Consider the following 14,221-nt stretch of genomic DNA (forward strand, 5'->3'; position numbering starts at 1 on the left):
GGTATGAAAATAGGGTAAAGTTAAGCGTATCCTACCAATACATTGTTATAAACAGAAAATACTTTAGAAAATTAAGTTTAGAAATGAAATAACTATATGGAATACTACACATCATAGTCTCACACATGTATACTGCACTTCTTAGGTGATCTTCTTTTCATACTCAGGTGATAATTACTTGTCTTTCAGATGATATTATTGTAGCCTAAAACTTGTCTGTTTACCTTTCAAACATGGTATTGTAGGTCTACAACATTTATTGTGAAGCAGAATTACAATATTGCCCAAATGGTTTTATTACAGATTACTTAGAAGCAGCTTCAATGAGATATTCTCAGTTTTTCATCTAGGAACAAAAGTGGCAAAATTACTCCCCAGTATGGAGGTATCATGGGTTTATCACGAGTTTCCTTTAGGCTCCAGTTCCAGTTTTAAGAAGTCTATTTTCACTCTGAAGATTCTTCATATAATTCCCAGCCTAACACTGTGGCACATCTGCAGATTCCAACAGTTCCACTGAAGGTGTCAGCCTCAAAATATTGTCATTGAAGTTCTCCTGCTTTTGTTTTTCTGCTTCCACCATTTAACATCCCTTCAGGACATGGGGCTGCCTTCAGTAAAAGGGACCCATATCTGTTTCCATACAAATATTCTTTTCCTTCACTATCACAGTGAATACATGTGTCAAGGCAATCAGATGGTGTCTTTATTTCAGTGCTCTTCCCTCACCTACCATCTTCTCCCCCATTTCTCTTTTACATACTGCTGACCAGAATCAAATACAATTTTATTTTGCCACAGGAACCTTATTTAATTTAGAGCTTACAAAGCACCTCACACACTTGAGCATGCTAACAACCAATAGCAACGTTGTTTTTTTTCAAACAAGTCTGGGAAACCACATCACTTGCTTGTGTAGTACCTCATGTATTCCATAATTTAGAGTTCAAACCACATTAAACTCTTGAGCCAAGGTAGAATTTAATTGCAGCTCTGACAGACTTTGGGAAAAGAATGACGCAGCTATGCAAGTATTTTCACAGTTTTCTTCCCCAGTATTACCAAAAGCATGGAGGCTCCAGTGTAACAGACACTTGCAAGAGAAAAACCCATGAGATTGGAGGTTCCTTTTCTGAAACAGCACGTCTGACACATTTTGTGTTACGGCATTCTCTAACTTCAGTAACAAGCTGTGTCTTTTCCCCCATGGTGCATCTGTGATCTCAAAACTGCAAAGGCCTTGGGTAGTTCCAAACTCCAAATGTCTACAGAACAGAACGGAGTTGAGAGCACCCTACCAACCTGGCCTAACTTTAACCTCCAACGAGTTACTTGGCAAAACACCAGAGAGAGATGTAGCAACTACACCAAACAAAGTGCATTTAAAACTCTTGCTTGGAGAGTCAAACTGTAAAGTCTTAAATCTCTCTATCTATAACCACAAAACAGATGAGCCAAACCACTGAAACTGCCATGTTATCAAAGTTTACAGATTGCTTTTTCTTCTGCAAAACCATTTAAAAAACCCCAACTGATCAGAAACCAGTGAACCGTTCTCTTTGACCTTGAGTTATTCGATGCAGCACGCTCTTAGAAATGATCTTGAAAAAAATGTTGTGCCCCAGCCAGATTCTTGATAAAATCATAACTGGTGTTCATTAAGCTCTTGCGTTCATGCCCTGTAAGGTCTCCAAGGGCAGAAGTGACAATTCAGGCTTAACAAGTTTTCTGCTTCCTATAGCTAACTCACTTCTACTGACATTATTCCTGTCTTTCTGATCACATCTGTAATGAAGCATACCAAATCACTGGGGGATTAGCTAGTCTTTTTGACCTGACCTATCTGAATTACTGTGTTCAAACAGACTCATTGTTCTACTTTAACTATTGATACATGTGCATTTCATTACTTAGCTTGGTTTAGGGAATTATGTTCAATAATTTCTGATCCATACATAGGATAAGTCACTTAGTGTACCATGTCTTATATTCAGCAATTTACCTCAGTGTTCCAGGATGGTGAACATTTTTTCCCACTCCAATCAACAATAGAAGTGCACATTTATAATTTATATTTTGTATACCTTTTAGGCTTTTGTATATTTAGTGATTCTTTCCAAAATAATCAGAACAAAGTTTTATGAGCCCATGCAATGTGTCTTTTGTCTAAAGAAGGAAAATATATAAAGCTTTACAGACCTTTAAAGCAAACATTAAAGTGATCCCGTCTTGAGGATTATGATACAAATAGTCATGGTTCAGTCTATTTTATATTTTAAGTAAAAATTCTTATTTATGGAAAAATACAAACATTTTCAAAAAAACAGAATAGGTTCTTCATAAGATCTTCTGTCAACCTGTTTGAAAATAATTTCTTGAAGGATTCATTTTCATTTAAACCATGGACACTTCAATTTCTTCTTTCTTACCTCCCATGTAATTTCAGCTAAGTAACACACTCCTCAATCTCCTGTATTTTACAAATATTACTGGATTCAATTCCTTCTGGTACATTTCAGTTCTTTAACTTAGTTTAGGATTAATGTTTGTTATTCCTGTCATTTTTCATAATAAAATCCCCTTAACAGAGGACGAATTATGCAAAAATTTATTCTGAAGACTTTCACAAAGAAATCCTTAACTGTAAAATGGGCCTTCATCATTCATTCGTCTTGAGGATGCTTAAATTTCATGTAGTTTGTAAATATTCTGTCTCACTTGTGGTATATTTTTATGTCTGAAATTCATACTGAAATTTCATAATCTGTATAAGGTGGATATTTTCTATGGATGCCACTGTCACTGGTTAGGAAGACTTTATCTCAAAAAGATTTTGCAGAAAAAATGTATCTGACAGAAACTTGGCCTTGGGTATCAACCATCCATTCCAAATTACATTGACACTAACCAGAAATAAAGGCATTGGTCATGAAGGACAGGCTGATTTTGGATATATATATATATAATTATTGCACCCAGTTATGCAGTAATCTAAACTAGAATGAACTGCAAACTGCATTTTAGTAATGAAATGTAATCTTTCTTTCTTTCTTTCTTTCTTTCTTTCTTTCTTTCTTTCTATCTATCTATCTATCTATCTACGTTAAGCCCAGGACACAGATAGGCTTACAAATATATACCCAGGACTGGACTGACCTGTCTGCAGTGCTTTCTTTACAATCTGGTAAAGAAATCTCACAAATCTTCTGTGCTCCAGAAGGTACCTTGTGGTACACACAGAGAGTGGCAAAAAGTGCTCAAGTGCTCACTGGGTTGCAGAGACCACTCATGTACTCACAACACACAAATTAACTAGACACAAAAAAATTGCCTTCGTTTTATGTTAATCTATTATTCAGTCCTCCATTCTGCTTCCAGCTTTTCAGCAATTCCAAGTTCCACGTGGAGTTTTAGCCCAATAAACAGAGATGCAGCCACAGCAGTGAAAGCTAGAATTCCAAAGCACTCAGTGAGCTGATTGACTGTGATGGCTTGGAAGGAGCGTACTTGGATTGTCAAAGACAGACAAAGTTCAAGAAAGGGTCACCAGGAACCCACCTCGGGATATTTCAGTGTCCTGTTTTTCCAAAGCACATTTCATGGGCCATCAGAAATGTCACACTATTTGCAAATGATGGACAAGCTTAGTTACCTCTAAGATACAGAGAAGCTAAATAAAATCAAATGTACATTCAAAAAACTTTAAATACAAACAGTGGATTCAAAAATAGAAGATTTTTTTTTTTTTTTTTAATTAAACAAATTTTAAACTAGACTTACAGCACTCTCAAATTTTGTTCCTGGAGTCTAAAATAACAGTTACAGATAGCCTTGAAAGGAATACGCTCAACCAGAGCCTACTTATGCTAGGCAAAAAAGACAGTAAAGTAGTAAAACTTCAACAATTTCAGTAACATAATTAATATCAATCCTGGATAGGTACCTAATTTGCTACCTGTGTTAAGTCACAAACCATTCATCTAAACCATGTTCTCATTTGAGGAAGTCCGGAGCTGCCAGAGCCAAGACGTTTGGTTTTGGTTTTTTTTGTTTGTTTGTTTTTTAAACTGATAGATTTTTCTATCCTGCTGCACACATCATTTGAGGGATTAAGTTATAGGTAATACTCCGTTATGTCTACAACTGCTGGCACTGTTTCCAGCTCTGAGCAGCCTGGCTCATATAGTGTATTAAAATCCTGAATTTAAAAAGAGAAAAACCTCCAGTATTACAGAAGTTACCGAACTGTAATTCAAATAAAAGTTACAAAAAGACAGAGTTAAAACTTCTTCCATGGCTCTTCCATTTCACTATGAGCCAGTGAAGAGGGCGGAAGGACAAAGAATCCACAAATGTAACATCCAGTTGCCACAGAGGTCCCTTCTGTATGAGCTTGTGTGCACAGGTTCTGTAGACATTTAAGGATTTGGATGGAGTTGTAACAGAAGCCAGCAGGCCCAAGACAGTAACATTACCCGATGAAAACACAGCATGTGAAAATTCTCCAAGGAATAAGCTCTGAAGACCAGTGCTCATGCTGAGTCTGCAATAACTTAACCTTAGGGCAGCAACAGTCTGTTCAATCTGCCCAAGGCCATTGTGACCAACTTGCTCCATATCCAAGAGAGTGGTGACTCCTAAATGCAGATGCAGATTGCAGGATTATATTTATACCTAAAGGAACAAAGACCCTGCTGAGGTACTTTCCAAGCACCCACCACAAAGCCACACGTTGACCCTTCACATCTGGGCACGAAGTTGGGGTTGGCCTCCTAGGCAACCATGGGTGAGAAAGAGAGGGAATCCCAGGGACTGAATGAGTTGTGCAAATAGTTACCAGCTTCTAACAATAATGGTTTGGTTCTACTAATAACAAGAGCTTCATGAGTAAAAGGTGTTTGAAGACATTTTTGTTTCTCTTTCTGCATCACTTCATTTCCATCTCAGGGAAGAGGGAGTTTACAAAACAGTCCTTAAATTTCCTGTAACATTCTAACTTGAAGCTCCAGATCAGAGTGTGCAAATCATAATCACAGGCAAAGGAAAAAGATGAACAATTTTAATCTTTTTTTTCCCCTCATATCTGTCTTAATGACTCAATCCTTGTAATTAACGGTGGAGGCTTCAAATACATTCCATGTATGTGCACACTTAGACAGATTGTGTTGTGATTTAAGTGTAAAGGAAGAAAAACAAATTTATGCACTGAGTTTATCCTGATTCCATTTTATATAAACTCCTTTAAATCAACAATAATATAGTCTTGAAAACTTCAGTGAACTACGTTTAGGTAGGAAATACAGAAGAATGATACACTTTTTGGCATTTTTATAAGCAATTGCAATGGATGCTAAACCATAAAAAGCCTAGGGGAAACAAAAAAAGCCCTCCATGACACCATTAAACTCATTTCACTAAATCACATTTCCATTTTTATAATGTTGTGTTTTTTGGAGAAAACAATTTACAGTGAAAACAGAAACTTGCCTGAGATGCTGATCACATCTATATTTATACTGGAGTTAAAAATTGTTTTCTCCCTTAAAATCAAAGACTTTCTTCTTTACCTGTAGAGAGCACAGAATCAGCACAGAGTATGTGGCACACAAAACTGCTCATGCTATTTCAGCTTCCTCGCAACTAACATCTCAGAATTCCATCAGAGTTTCCAGACGGACTCACAGGGGAAGGAGGATGGGTAGTGAATACTCATGGCCACTACGTATCCTAGAGGACAACACTTCCCTAAAAGTAATTCTTTTATACTGAACACTCAACATGTGGACTGTACATGGCTACAAGTACCAACTCAAAAATTATACAATGTTGGTGGTGAATCCTTGCAAATCCTGTAACTATTTCTGGCTTGCCAATGATGTTTGGAGAGAACTCTGCCTCTTCCTCCACATGTATATTCACCACAATTTATTTTCTAGTGTCCATCAGTTCTTATTCTTAGCAACACGGCCTAGATTGAACACATAGCTGTATATTTACTTTAAGATGCTCCAATTTTCAGATTGAATTTGTATAAAGCTTATGAGGAAGCTGTTAGCAATTTTCATTCCAGTTTCTGCTGTAAAAACAAAGCAAAATTCAGAAGAGTAGAACACCAACTTGGTTTCCCAAGTGTATTTCCAGCCTAGTTTTGAAATTTGCCCTGTATTCTCAAGCAAGACAGTTGTGCTTCTTGAAACTCTAAGAGTTCTACTCTACCAGGTGGCTAAAGTATACCAGTGCAAGATTTAAGAGCTGTGGCTCCAGGCTAGACTCAAAATATTCTTGTCCTTTCTCAGGCGTCTGACTCTGCACAGCCCAGCTGTGACTGTGCAATTGAACTCATTCCCCAGATTAGCTGTGAACTGAATTTTCAGCAGCTCCATAAGCAGATCATTTATAGCTTTCCAAAAGGGTACAACCTATTTTAAAACCTGCTGGCTCAACTGTCTCCCACAACAACAAAAACAGATTTTCATTTCAGCACCTAGTCAAATAACTTAAAGTGGTTTACACTTGAGCTGAATCTAGCACTTAAATAAAACTGTCTTTAAACTTCTGTAGAATTCTATTTAGTAGCTTTATCTAACCACAAAAAAAACCCCTATTCACAGGTAATTGCCTGCCTTTGAATTCATTGTACAAACCCACAATTCTGGCTGCACATGGAAAGGTGAGCACTGTGGTAGATTTAAAGATACAGCATAAAAGAAATCAAATGTTTTGTCCATGTTTAAAACAAGGCAAAAGGAGGAACCAGGCTTTCAGAGATCAGTCAGTTTATATAGTTCCTGGAAAAACAGGGAGGAAAATACACAAACCTATTTGTAAGCCTCCAGAAAGTAATACAAAGAGCCAACATCTGCCATTAACCAGCAGCTATATCTATCAAAATGAATCCCATCAGAGAATAACTGGGCTTGTAGATAAGAGCAATCATAGCTATCTTGATAGTTTATGAGGCTTTCTGTAGTACCTCACATGTTGTTCTCATAAAAAAAATAAGGAAACATGGTGTAAATAAAACTACTAGAGAGCAAGCACAAAAGTTGCTGCAATATGTTAACTTGGAATACTTCAGTTCTGTGACAAACATGAAGGATTATACATTGGTTTCTCCTTCATGGTCTGCCTCCCTCTCCAGCTTTCACATTTTTAACTCTCTGGTCCCAAACTTGCCATAAAAGTCTTTACTCAAGTCTTTATTCTGGCAGAGTAGCAGGCAGTAAATAAAAGTGTAGTTCTGAAAAAACAAAGCGTAGCACAAAGGTTCAAGCAGTTAAACTCAGACATTAATCAGTCCTGGCTTCTCTTACACATAAAGTACATTCTGCATGTTACACCATGCATTAGTGCCTGTGCTGGGGAAGATGTCAGGGGCCAAGAGTCTCAGAGACACCAGCAGCAGTTACCACAGCTGCATCTAGGTCCTGGGGCATGTAATGACATTTAGTCACAGTGCTTAACAGGGAAGCTCAGAGGTAGTGATGGTCAACCAGAGGAGCAGGACTGTTGAATAAGTGCCATTGTTCCTTTTCCTACGCACTTTTCCTTCCTTTTCTCCCACTTCCTGATCTCCCCAGCATTCTTCCATAATTTTAGAAGAATATCCCTCCATATTCCCATTGTACAGTCTTTGCATTGGCCACCATTAAACTAAGGCAAGAAGTATTACTGACTCTGCTATGCCAGTATTAGAAGCAGGGGAGATTAACTAACCAACGTCACCCAAAATTGTCCTGTCCCACCCTACAAGCACTTAACAGTGCAACTGGTTCTCTTGCATATCACAGAGCACATGAAACACCACAAGGTTATTTCTAAATCCATTCCAGACAGCAGACAAATTCTTGCCTTGCCTTAGCTGCAGCCCTGGCTTCCCCAGGCACACTGTGCATCTCAGTACCTACCAACGCCTGAAGCATGAGCTCACAGGCAAGATCAGCCCTCAGGTGTCACCTCCCCTTACTGTCTGCTCAACAGGGAGCTTACCAGCCCTTTTTTTGATGGTACAATGGCAAGGTTCAGCTGTGCTCCCTTTCCTTTAGAGGTGTCCCTTGCACAAGCAATGTTTTTCCAGTTGCTGTCCTGCTCCTAGAAGTTAAAAATGCTGAAGGAGACAGCAGCTAATATTTCCTGTTGCTTGGATGTTGCTATTTCTCAATGAGCCAGGGACAGTTTCACACATAGACAATTATTTATTTTTTCATAGGTAAGAGCACATGAACTACCACAGAAGATTCAGCTGTTTGTGCATGGAGATTCAGAGCTGCAAAACCTATATCTATCCAGCAAAGGAGGGATTAAACATCATATCATATCTACTGGTACCCAAAAATACCTACTTCTAGTGCCTTGCAGAATTTTAACAAGTGGTGAGAGATATGGGGGATCTGAAGCCACTCAGTCAGGAAGGAGTATCAGGGAGCTTTTTACAGACCTCTTGGAGTGAAGCAAAAGCAAAGCAGTCTCAGAAAAATTAGTAGCCATCATAGAATAAAGGCATAAAATACAAGATGGTTGGTTTGATCCCACAGAAATGGTAAAATCCATCTTTCCTGGTAGACAACACTGAGAAGGTGCATAGGGCATTACACTACCCTTATAGGAAAAAAATCTCTTAGTGCACTATCTATTACTCCTGCAGCTAGCGAGTGACAGATCTATGTGATGGTTTAATTAAATGGAGGGATGAACAATGTCTGATCGCAGGTTATTTTTTTTTTCCTAGTAATGCTGAGTATATTTACTAGATAAAATGCCCAGTATATAGATGGATGAGGTTTTAGATTCAGGAGGAGTTTTATTTGGACACAATATTTGGGGGTGGATGGATGGCAGAGAGGCAAACCACCTGCAGTGTGGCTGGATGGACATGGCATGTTCCTATAGATGATAAACAGAATGTAGGCCTGGCTGTCCTTGAACCAAAAGCAACTTCTACTCCAGGGCAAGTCATGCTTGGGATGAAGGCTACTGAAAACTGAGCTTTTGAAGACTGGGTAGACATTTTCTCTGTGAGAGTGTCCCACATCTTTGTCCAGCAGGGACATGGCATGGTCACCATTCCCTTCGTGTACTGAAAGACTGAGTATCACAGAATGGCAGGGGTAGGGAATGACCTCTGGAGATCATCTAGACCAAGAATGCTATACATCATCAGCAAAACTATCCTGTATCTACCTCTAATTTGTGAAGCAAATTAATTTTCAGATCAAATAGTAGTTCAGTTATGAAGTTTGTAGAGTTGGTTATTTATTACAGTCTAGTAAGCACAGTACTTAATACAACTAATACAGACAGAAAAATTTATAAGAGACATTCTTGGAATTCTCTGAAATTGGAAAAGGAATTAAAGGAAAGGTTCAGTAGCTGACTGATGCACAATTTTCTAGCTGGGAGCAAGGTAATTATCTGATGGCATACAGGAAGAGAGAAGGAAAGAGACTGTAAGAGAAAGTGAATATATAGTCTTTCATCTAGACATCATAATGCTTTTTTTCCAAGAAAAAAAATCTAATAATTGCACCAATAATTGAAACTGAATTTCTCACACTACTGAAAAGACATACAGAAAGATTGGACTCCACTCTACGTTTGAGGGTGATGTACTCATGAAGCTGCAGTCACATTACTGCTCTCCAAATGGCTGCCATCTCCTGCTCTCAGCAGAGATTAAGCTAATTGTACCTTACCATGATCCCTATTTTCAAAAAGGCTATTTCTTCTGGTTGTTTCCATGGAATGGAAATCAAGCTGATCCTGAGGTGATGATGTCCCCTAACGTTTTCAGAAATTGTGATGGACCCAGTCTCAAGGACAAGAGAGAGAAATTTCATCCTAAGTCCCCAGAGACATAATAGCTACCTTGAAAAACTAAAGGACAGAGAAATTAAAATTATCAGGAATACAAGGTGTTACAGATCTTTAATTTTAGAGAAAAAGAGTAAGTTTTACACTTAAAGCATTCCGACTGCAATACAGTTAAGCATAAAATCCCTACTAGACATTTCTAAACATGTTCTCTTACATTGTTTATTAAAATATTTATATGACTAGAATCTGTAATTTGAGTTACACAGCTATCAGCACCATCACTTTTATGATTGAATGCAATGGAGAAATCCAGATCCAAAATGACAGTAGTAATAATAATAATAATAATGATGTACAAAGTAGCATCTCATAGTTAACACACTTCAGAATGAGAATTTTCTACAGACAGCCCACTGGAGATAATAAGCATCCAGACTCATCTCTGAAACAATGTATTTAGCAGTAGGTGGATAGAATGGGGGTAAAAGCCAAGAAAAACAGAATTTTGTGGTAGCAGTTAAGTTCTGAACAATATCTTGACTCATTTTTCATGTACCTGAGTCAGCAGCACTGCAATTGCTTATTTAGAAAAAAAAAAAAAAACAAAAACCAAAAAACACCACCAAAAAAACCCTCCGTGCTCTAACTTTTCTCTAAAGTGGAGACAGCATTTACAGTGAGCATAATCTAATTGATGGTTATGAAACGATGAGACCGTTTAGACAGATGTCTGATTCTCCACGGAGGTTTCTTCTCCAGGAGGAAGGAGAAAGGCCTGTAGCCTGAACTGTCTTGTCTGAATTTATGGTGGCAGAACTGTCCATCTGGATTAGTGTCACCTGCCCTTTTAGAAAAATATCAGTGCCTGTAAGGCTTTCAAAGATAAATTATCTATGTGAAGGGAAGATTCCATGTTGACCTACTGATATTTTTTTTTCTATTAAGATAAACTCAAATGATGGTTTTCTCCAAAAAGGCAATTATATTTATGACTTCTTTCAAGCTACTACAAATCTGAAAGCACTAAATGTTCCTATGTTTAATACGTAACAGATTGCCCCTAAAAGTATAAGATTATTCTAAAAGAATCTAACTTAAAAAGAACTGACAAGGCAAATATGTTATTATTGCAGCTGCAATACTTGGGCAGAATCACTGAAGCTGTCTTGAACCAGAGCTGGAGAAGTGGAACTCAGTGAAGTGGAGCAGTTTGCAAACAGATCTGCCCATTGCAGAAGTGTTGCAAAGCTGAAATAACACAGCAAATACTCTTCAGTAAAAAAGACTCCACCATCTGTAATTAAATAATACAGCCAAAATTCTTTTCATAGAAGAAGATCCTACCAACAGATCCAGTGCTGAGGATGGTGTTATGAACATCCTGTAAACTGAGAGAGTTGGGGCTGTTCAGTCTGGAGAAGAGAAGGCTCCGAGGGGACCTTATTGTGGCCTTCCAGTATCTTAGGGAGGCCTACAAGAAAGCTGGGGAGGGACTTTTTAGGATCTCAAGTAACAACAGAACTAGAGGGAATGGGGCAAAGCTGGAAGTGGGCAGATTCAGGCTGGATGTGAGGAAGAAGTTCTTCCCCATGAGAGTGGTGAGACCCTGGAATGGGTTGCCCAGGGTGGTGGTTGAGGCCCCATCCCTGGGGGTCTTTAAGGCCAGGCTGGATGAGGCTCTGGGCAGCCTGATCTAGTGGGAGGTGTCCCTGCTCATGGCAGAGGGGTTGGAACTGGGTGATCCTTGTGGTCCCTTCCAACCCTGACAGATTCTGATCTGTTTGGCAGAGGACTTTGGAGCCCTGGTGGCTCGGTGGTTGGACTTGATGATCTTGGAGGTCCCTTCCAAACTAAATGATTCTATGATTCTATGATTCTAAAACCACTAGCTCACAACTTCAGGCCAGTAACACCATGTACCACATGCACACTCAGACACTTGCACGTAACAGCTGTATGTCACTTTATGTGCTGTTTCGTTCCCTATGCAAATGCAATAAAATAAATTTATTAGCAGTAAAATGACAGGAGTTTCATCCTTTATGGAAGGATGAAGGGGTAAGAGTGTATAACACTGACTGTAACGTGCTACTTCCTTCTCCTAGGAGAGACACATACCTAAGCTACTCTAGACAAGGAATGTCAAATGAAACGTCTGTCCATTCTTGGTCATGCAGGAAAGACCATCAGCTTCTGTTGAGGAGTAATGTGATTATCAACCATAGTGGGAATATAAACCATAAGAGATTAGCAGAAGCTCTTCCTGCTCTGTTTGACTAGTTACTCTCCATTTCTACAGAGATAAAAGAACAAAGCATCTCCTAACACAGGATTTTTGAAGGACCAGAGGAAAAAAAAAATAAATGAGAGGAACAAAATCTATTAATTACAGATTTTCATCAGCCCTGGATTAGAGGCCCCATCTTCTTTGAAGGTTCTAATTTACTGAAAGCAATAAGTACTAGTGCTACAAATACGAAGAATGTAAAAGTGGGTTAAAATGACATTATCGTTCTCCAAGTAACACTCCTAACCACAGAACAGCTAATGATCTTTCATAATTCAGATCTTCACATATTGTCTTCCCATGGCACTCAGTGAAACAGAGGAGGGTAAATTAACTTAAGCTTTTATCACCTCCTGTGAAAATAACGTGCTTAAAAACTTGTGGATAAAAGAATGCAAAACAGAACCATAAATCCATGTTCTGATTTTTAAGCATCCTAACTTTCAAAAATTACGTTTCTGCAATTTTTTCATTTACAAAAGTTTGTAAAAAGCATTTGAAAATCATAAAAATAATTCAACAGGGTGAGCTGGTTATTTCAACAGCAGATATTTATACCTGAAAACTCAGTATTTCCAATTATGAGACAGCCTACAGTACATGAGCAGTCATCACTCATGCTGTACTTCTCCAAAGAATAAACTGAAGAAACCCAATATAATGTCATTTCATGTCTACAGCAGCTGACACATCCTACAAAATCTGGGGTATATACTGAGAGTAAGCAGAAATCCTTTGTTTAGCTTTCAGATGTAGAAGTGAAGTGATACAAGTACTGATATATAGTTTTGACTTTGTGTTGAAGTACCAGGATACATAAATTGAAAGAAATGGGGGTTTATTTAAACTGATTCACATTGTTGGCTGACTTTCATTCTTATGCTGAAAGGAAATATAAATCTAATTTATGCCCATAATAATGAGATAATAACAAGTTGAATTATTCTACAGGCATCAGTCTTGTATACTTTCTTGTTTTGAGATTCAGATTACAAAAATTAAAAATCCAATTTAAAAATAAAAAAATCAAGCCATGCCTTCAGATGTGATTGCTGTTACTCCTGCTTATAAATAGCTATTTATATCAAGCAAAATACAGCCAATAGCCATCTACATTTTAGAACAAAACAGGCTGTTTCCCTTGTGGGATTTTGAGGTAAGAATGTTGGTAGGGTTAAAGTTCTCACTCAAAAACAGAAAGAAAGAAAACACCTGAGAAGTGAAAGACTAAATGCCAATTTTATCAGTGCCCTTTAACATGCAGGCTGAAGGAAGCAGCATTTATAAGCAGTAGGTAAGGAAAGTCTTGAGAAGTTGCCTGCAGATTTGATATTTGACAAATAAATCAGAGATTATTATTGCTCTATTATTAACATTTTTGCATAATTATTCACAATAAGCTGGAGAGATTGCTGGAGTCATAAAAGTCTTAAAATGGAAAAAGAATTAATATGAGCAATCAATCAGCTATCACTCTTGCTACTCAATCAGCCCGAACTTGATAGAAAGAAGACATGACTTCAATATAACCACTATTTTACCCTTCCTAACAATCTGAACAGTAACTTCTATGTGAAATTGCACTCGGTGATCTAGCTCACCTCTAAAGGTCTGAAAAAACACATTCATGGAACTGTAGCATAGTTCTGCCAAAAATCTACTTTCTCATCTATACACTTTATGTATTTAAAGACACCCGAGTACCCCACGTAGAGTGGCACAAGAAAATGGATCTTACCACTGCAGCTGGGACTTGAGGCATTTTTGCAGCTGGGGTTCCTGGGCGTGGGTAAAATTGATTAATAAACAAGCTTGGAAACTTGTACTGTTCTACAAGTTTCATTGTTTCTTGAAAATCTTCATCTGTCTCTCCTGGAAAACCACAGATGATATCTGTAGCAATTGTTATTCCAGGCACTCTGTAAAGAAAATAGAAAGGAACACTGAACTAAGGACATGCAAGTCTTGCTCCCTTAAAAGCTACTGTACATAGACTTACAACTCTTCAACTGGATCTACAGAAGTTGAGACCTAAAATAATATTTGGGAAACAAACAAAAAGAATATTATTGCTTGGTAATGAAAAAGTGCACTTGGTTCTCAGCTGAGAGTATGTGGAAT

The 14,221-nt window shown here is 38.0% G+C and overlaps 1 protein-coding gene across 1 annotated transcript in view; it reads right to left on the bottom strand.

Moving 5' to 3' along the window:
* CDKAL1 (CDK5 regulatory subunit associated protein 1-like 1) overlaps window positions 1-14,221 on the bottom strand; it is a gene marked incomplete at its 3' end in the record, with an annotated part of 265,833 nt that overhangs the window by 71,935 nt on the left and 179,677 nt on the right. The window contains exon 8 of the mRNA XM_008944761.1: window positions 13,839-14,019. Within this exon, the coding sequence (XP_008943009.1) occupies window positions 13,839-14,019 (181 nt within the window). The remainder of the gene's footprint in view (window positions 1-13,838; window positions 14,020-14,221) is intronic.

This window comes from Merops nubicus, unplaced genomic scaffold, assembly GCF_000691845.1.
Source record: "Merops nubicus isolate BGI_N331 unplaced genomic scaffold, ASM69184v1 scaffold4387, whole genome shotgun sequence".
Lineage (NCBI taxonomy): Eukaryota > Metazoa > Chordata > Aves > Coraciiformes > Meropidae > Merops > Merops nubicus.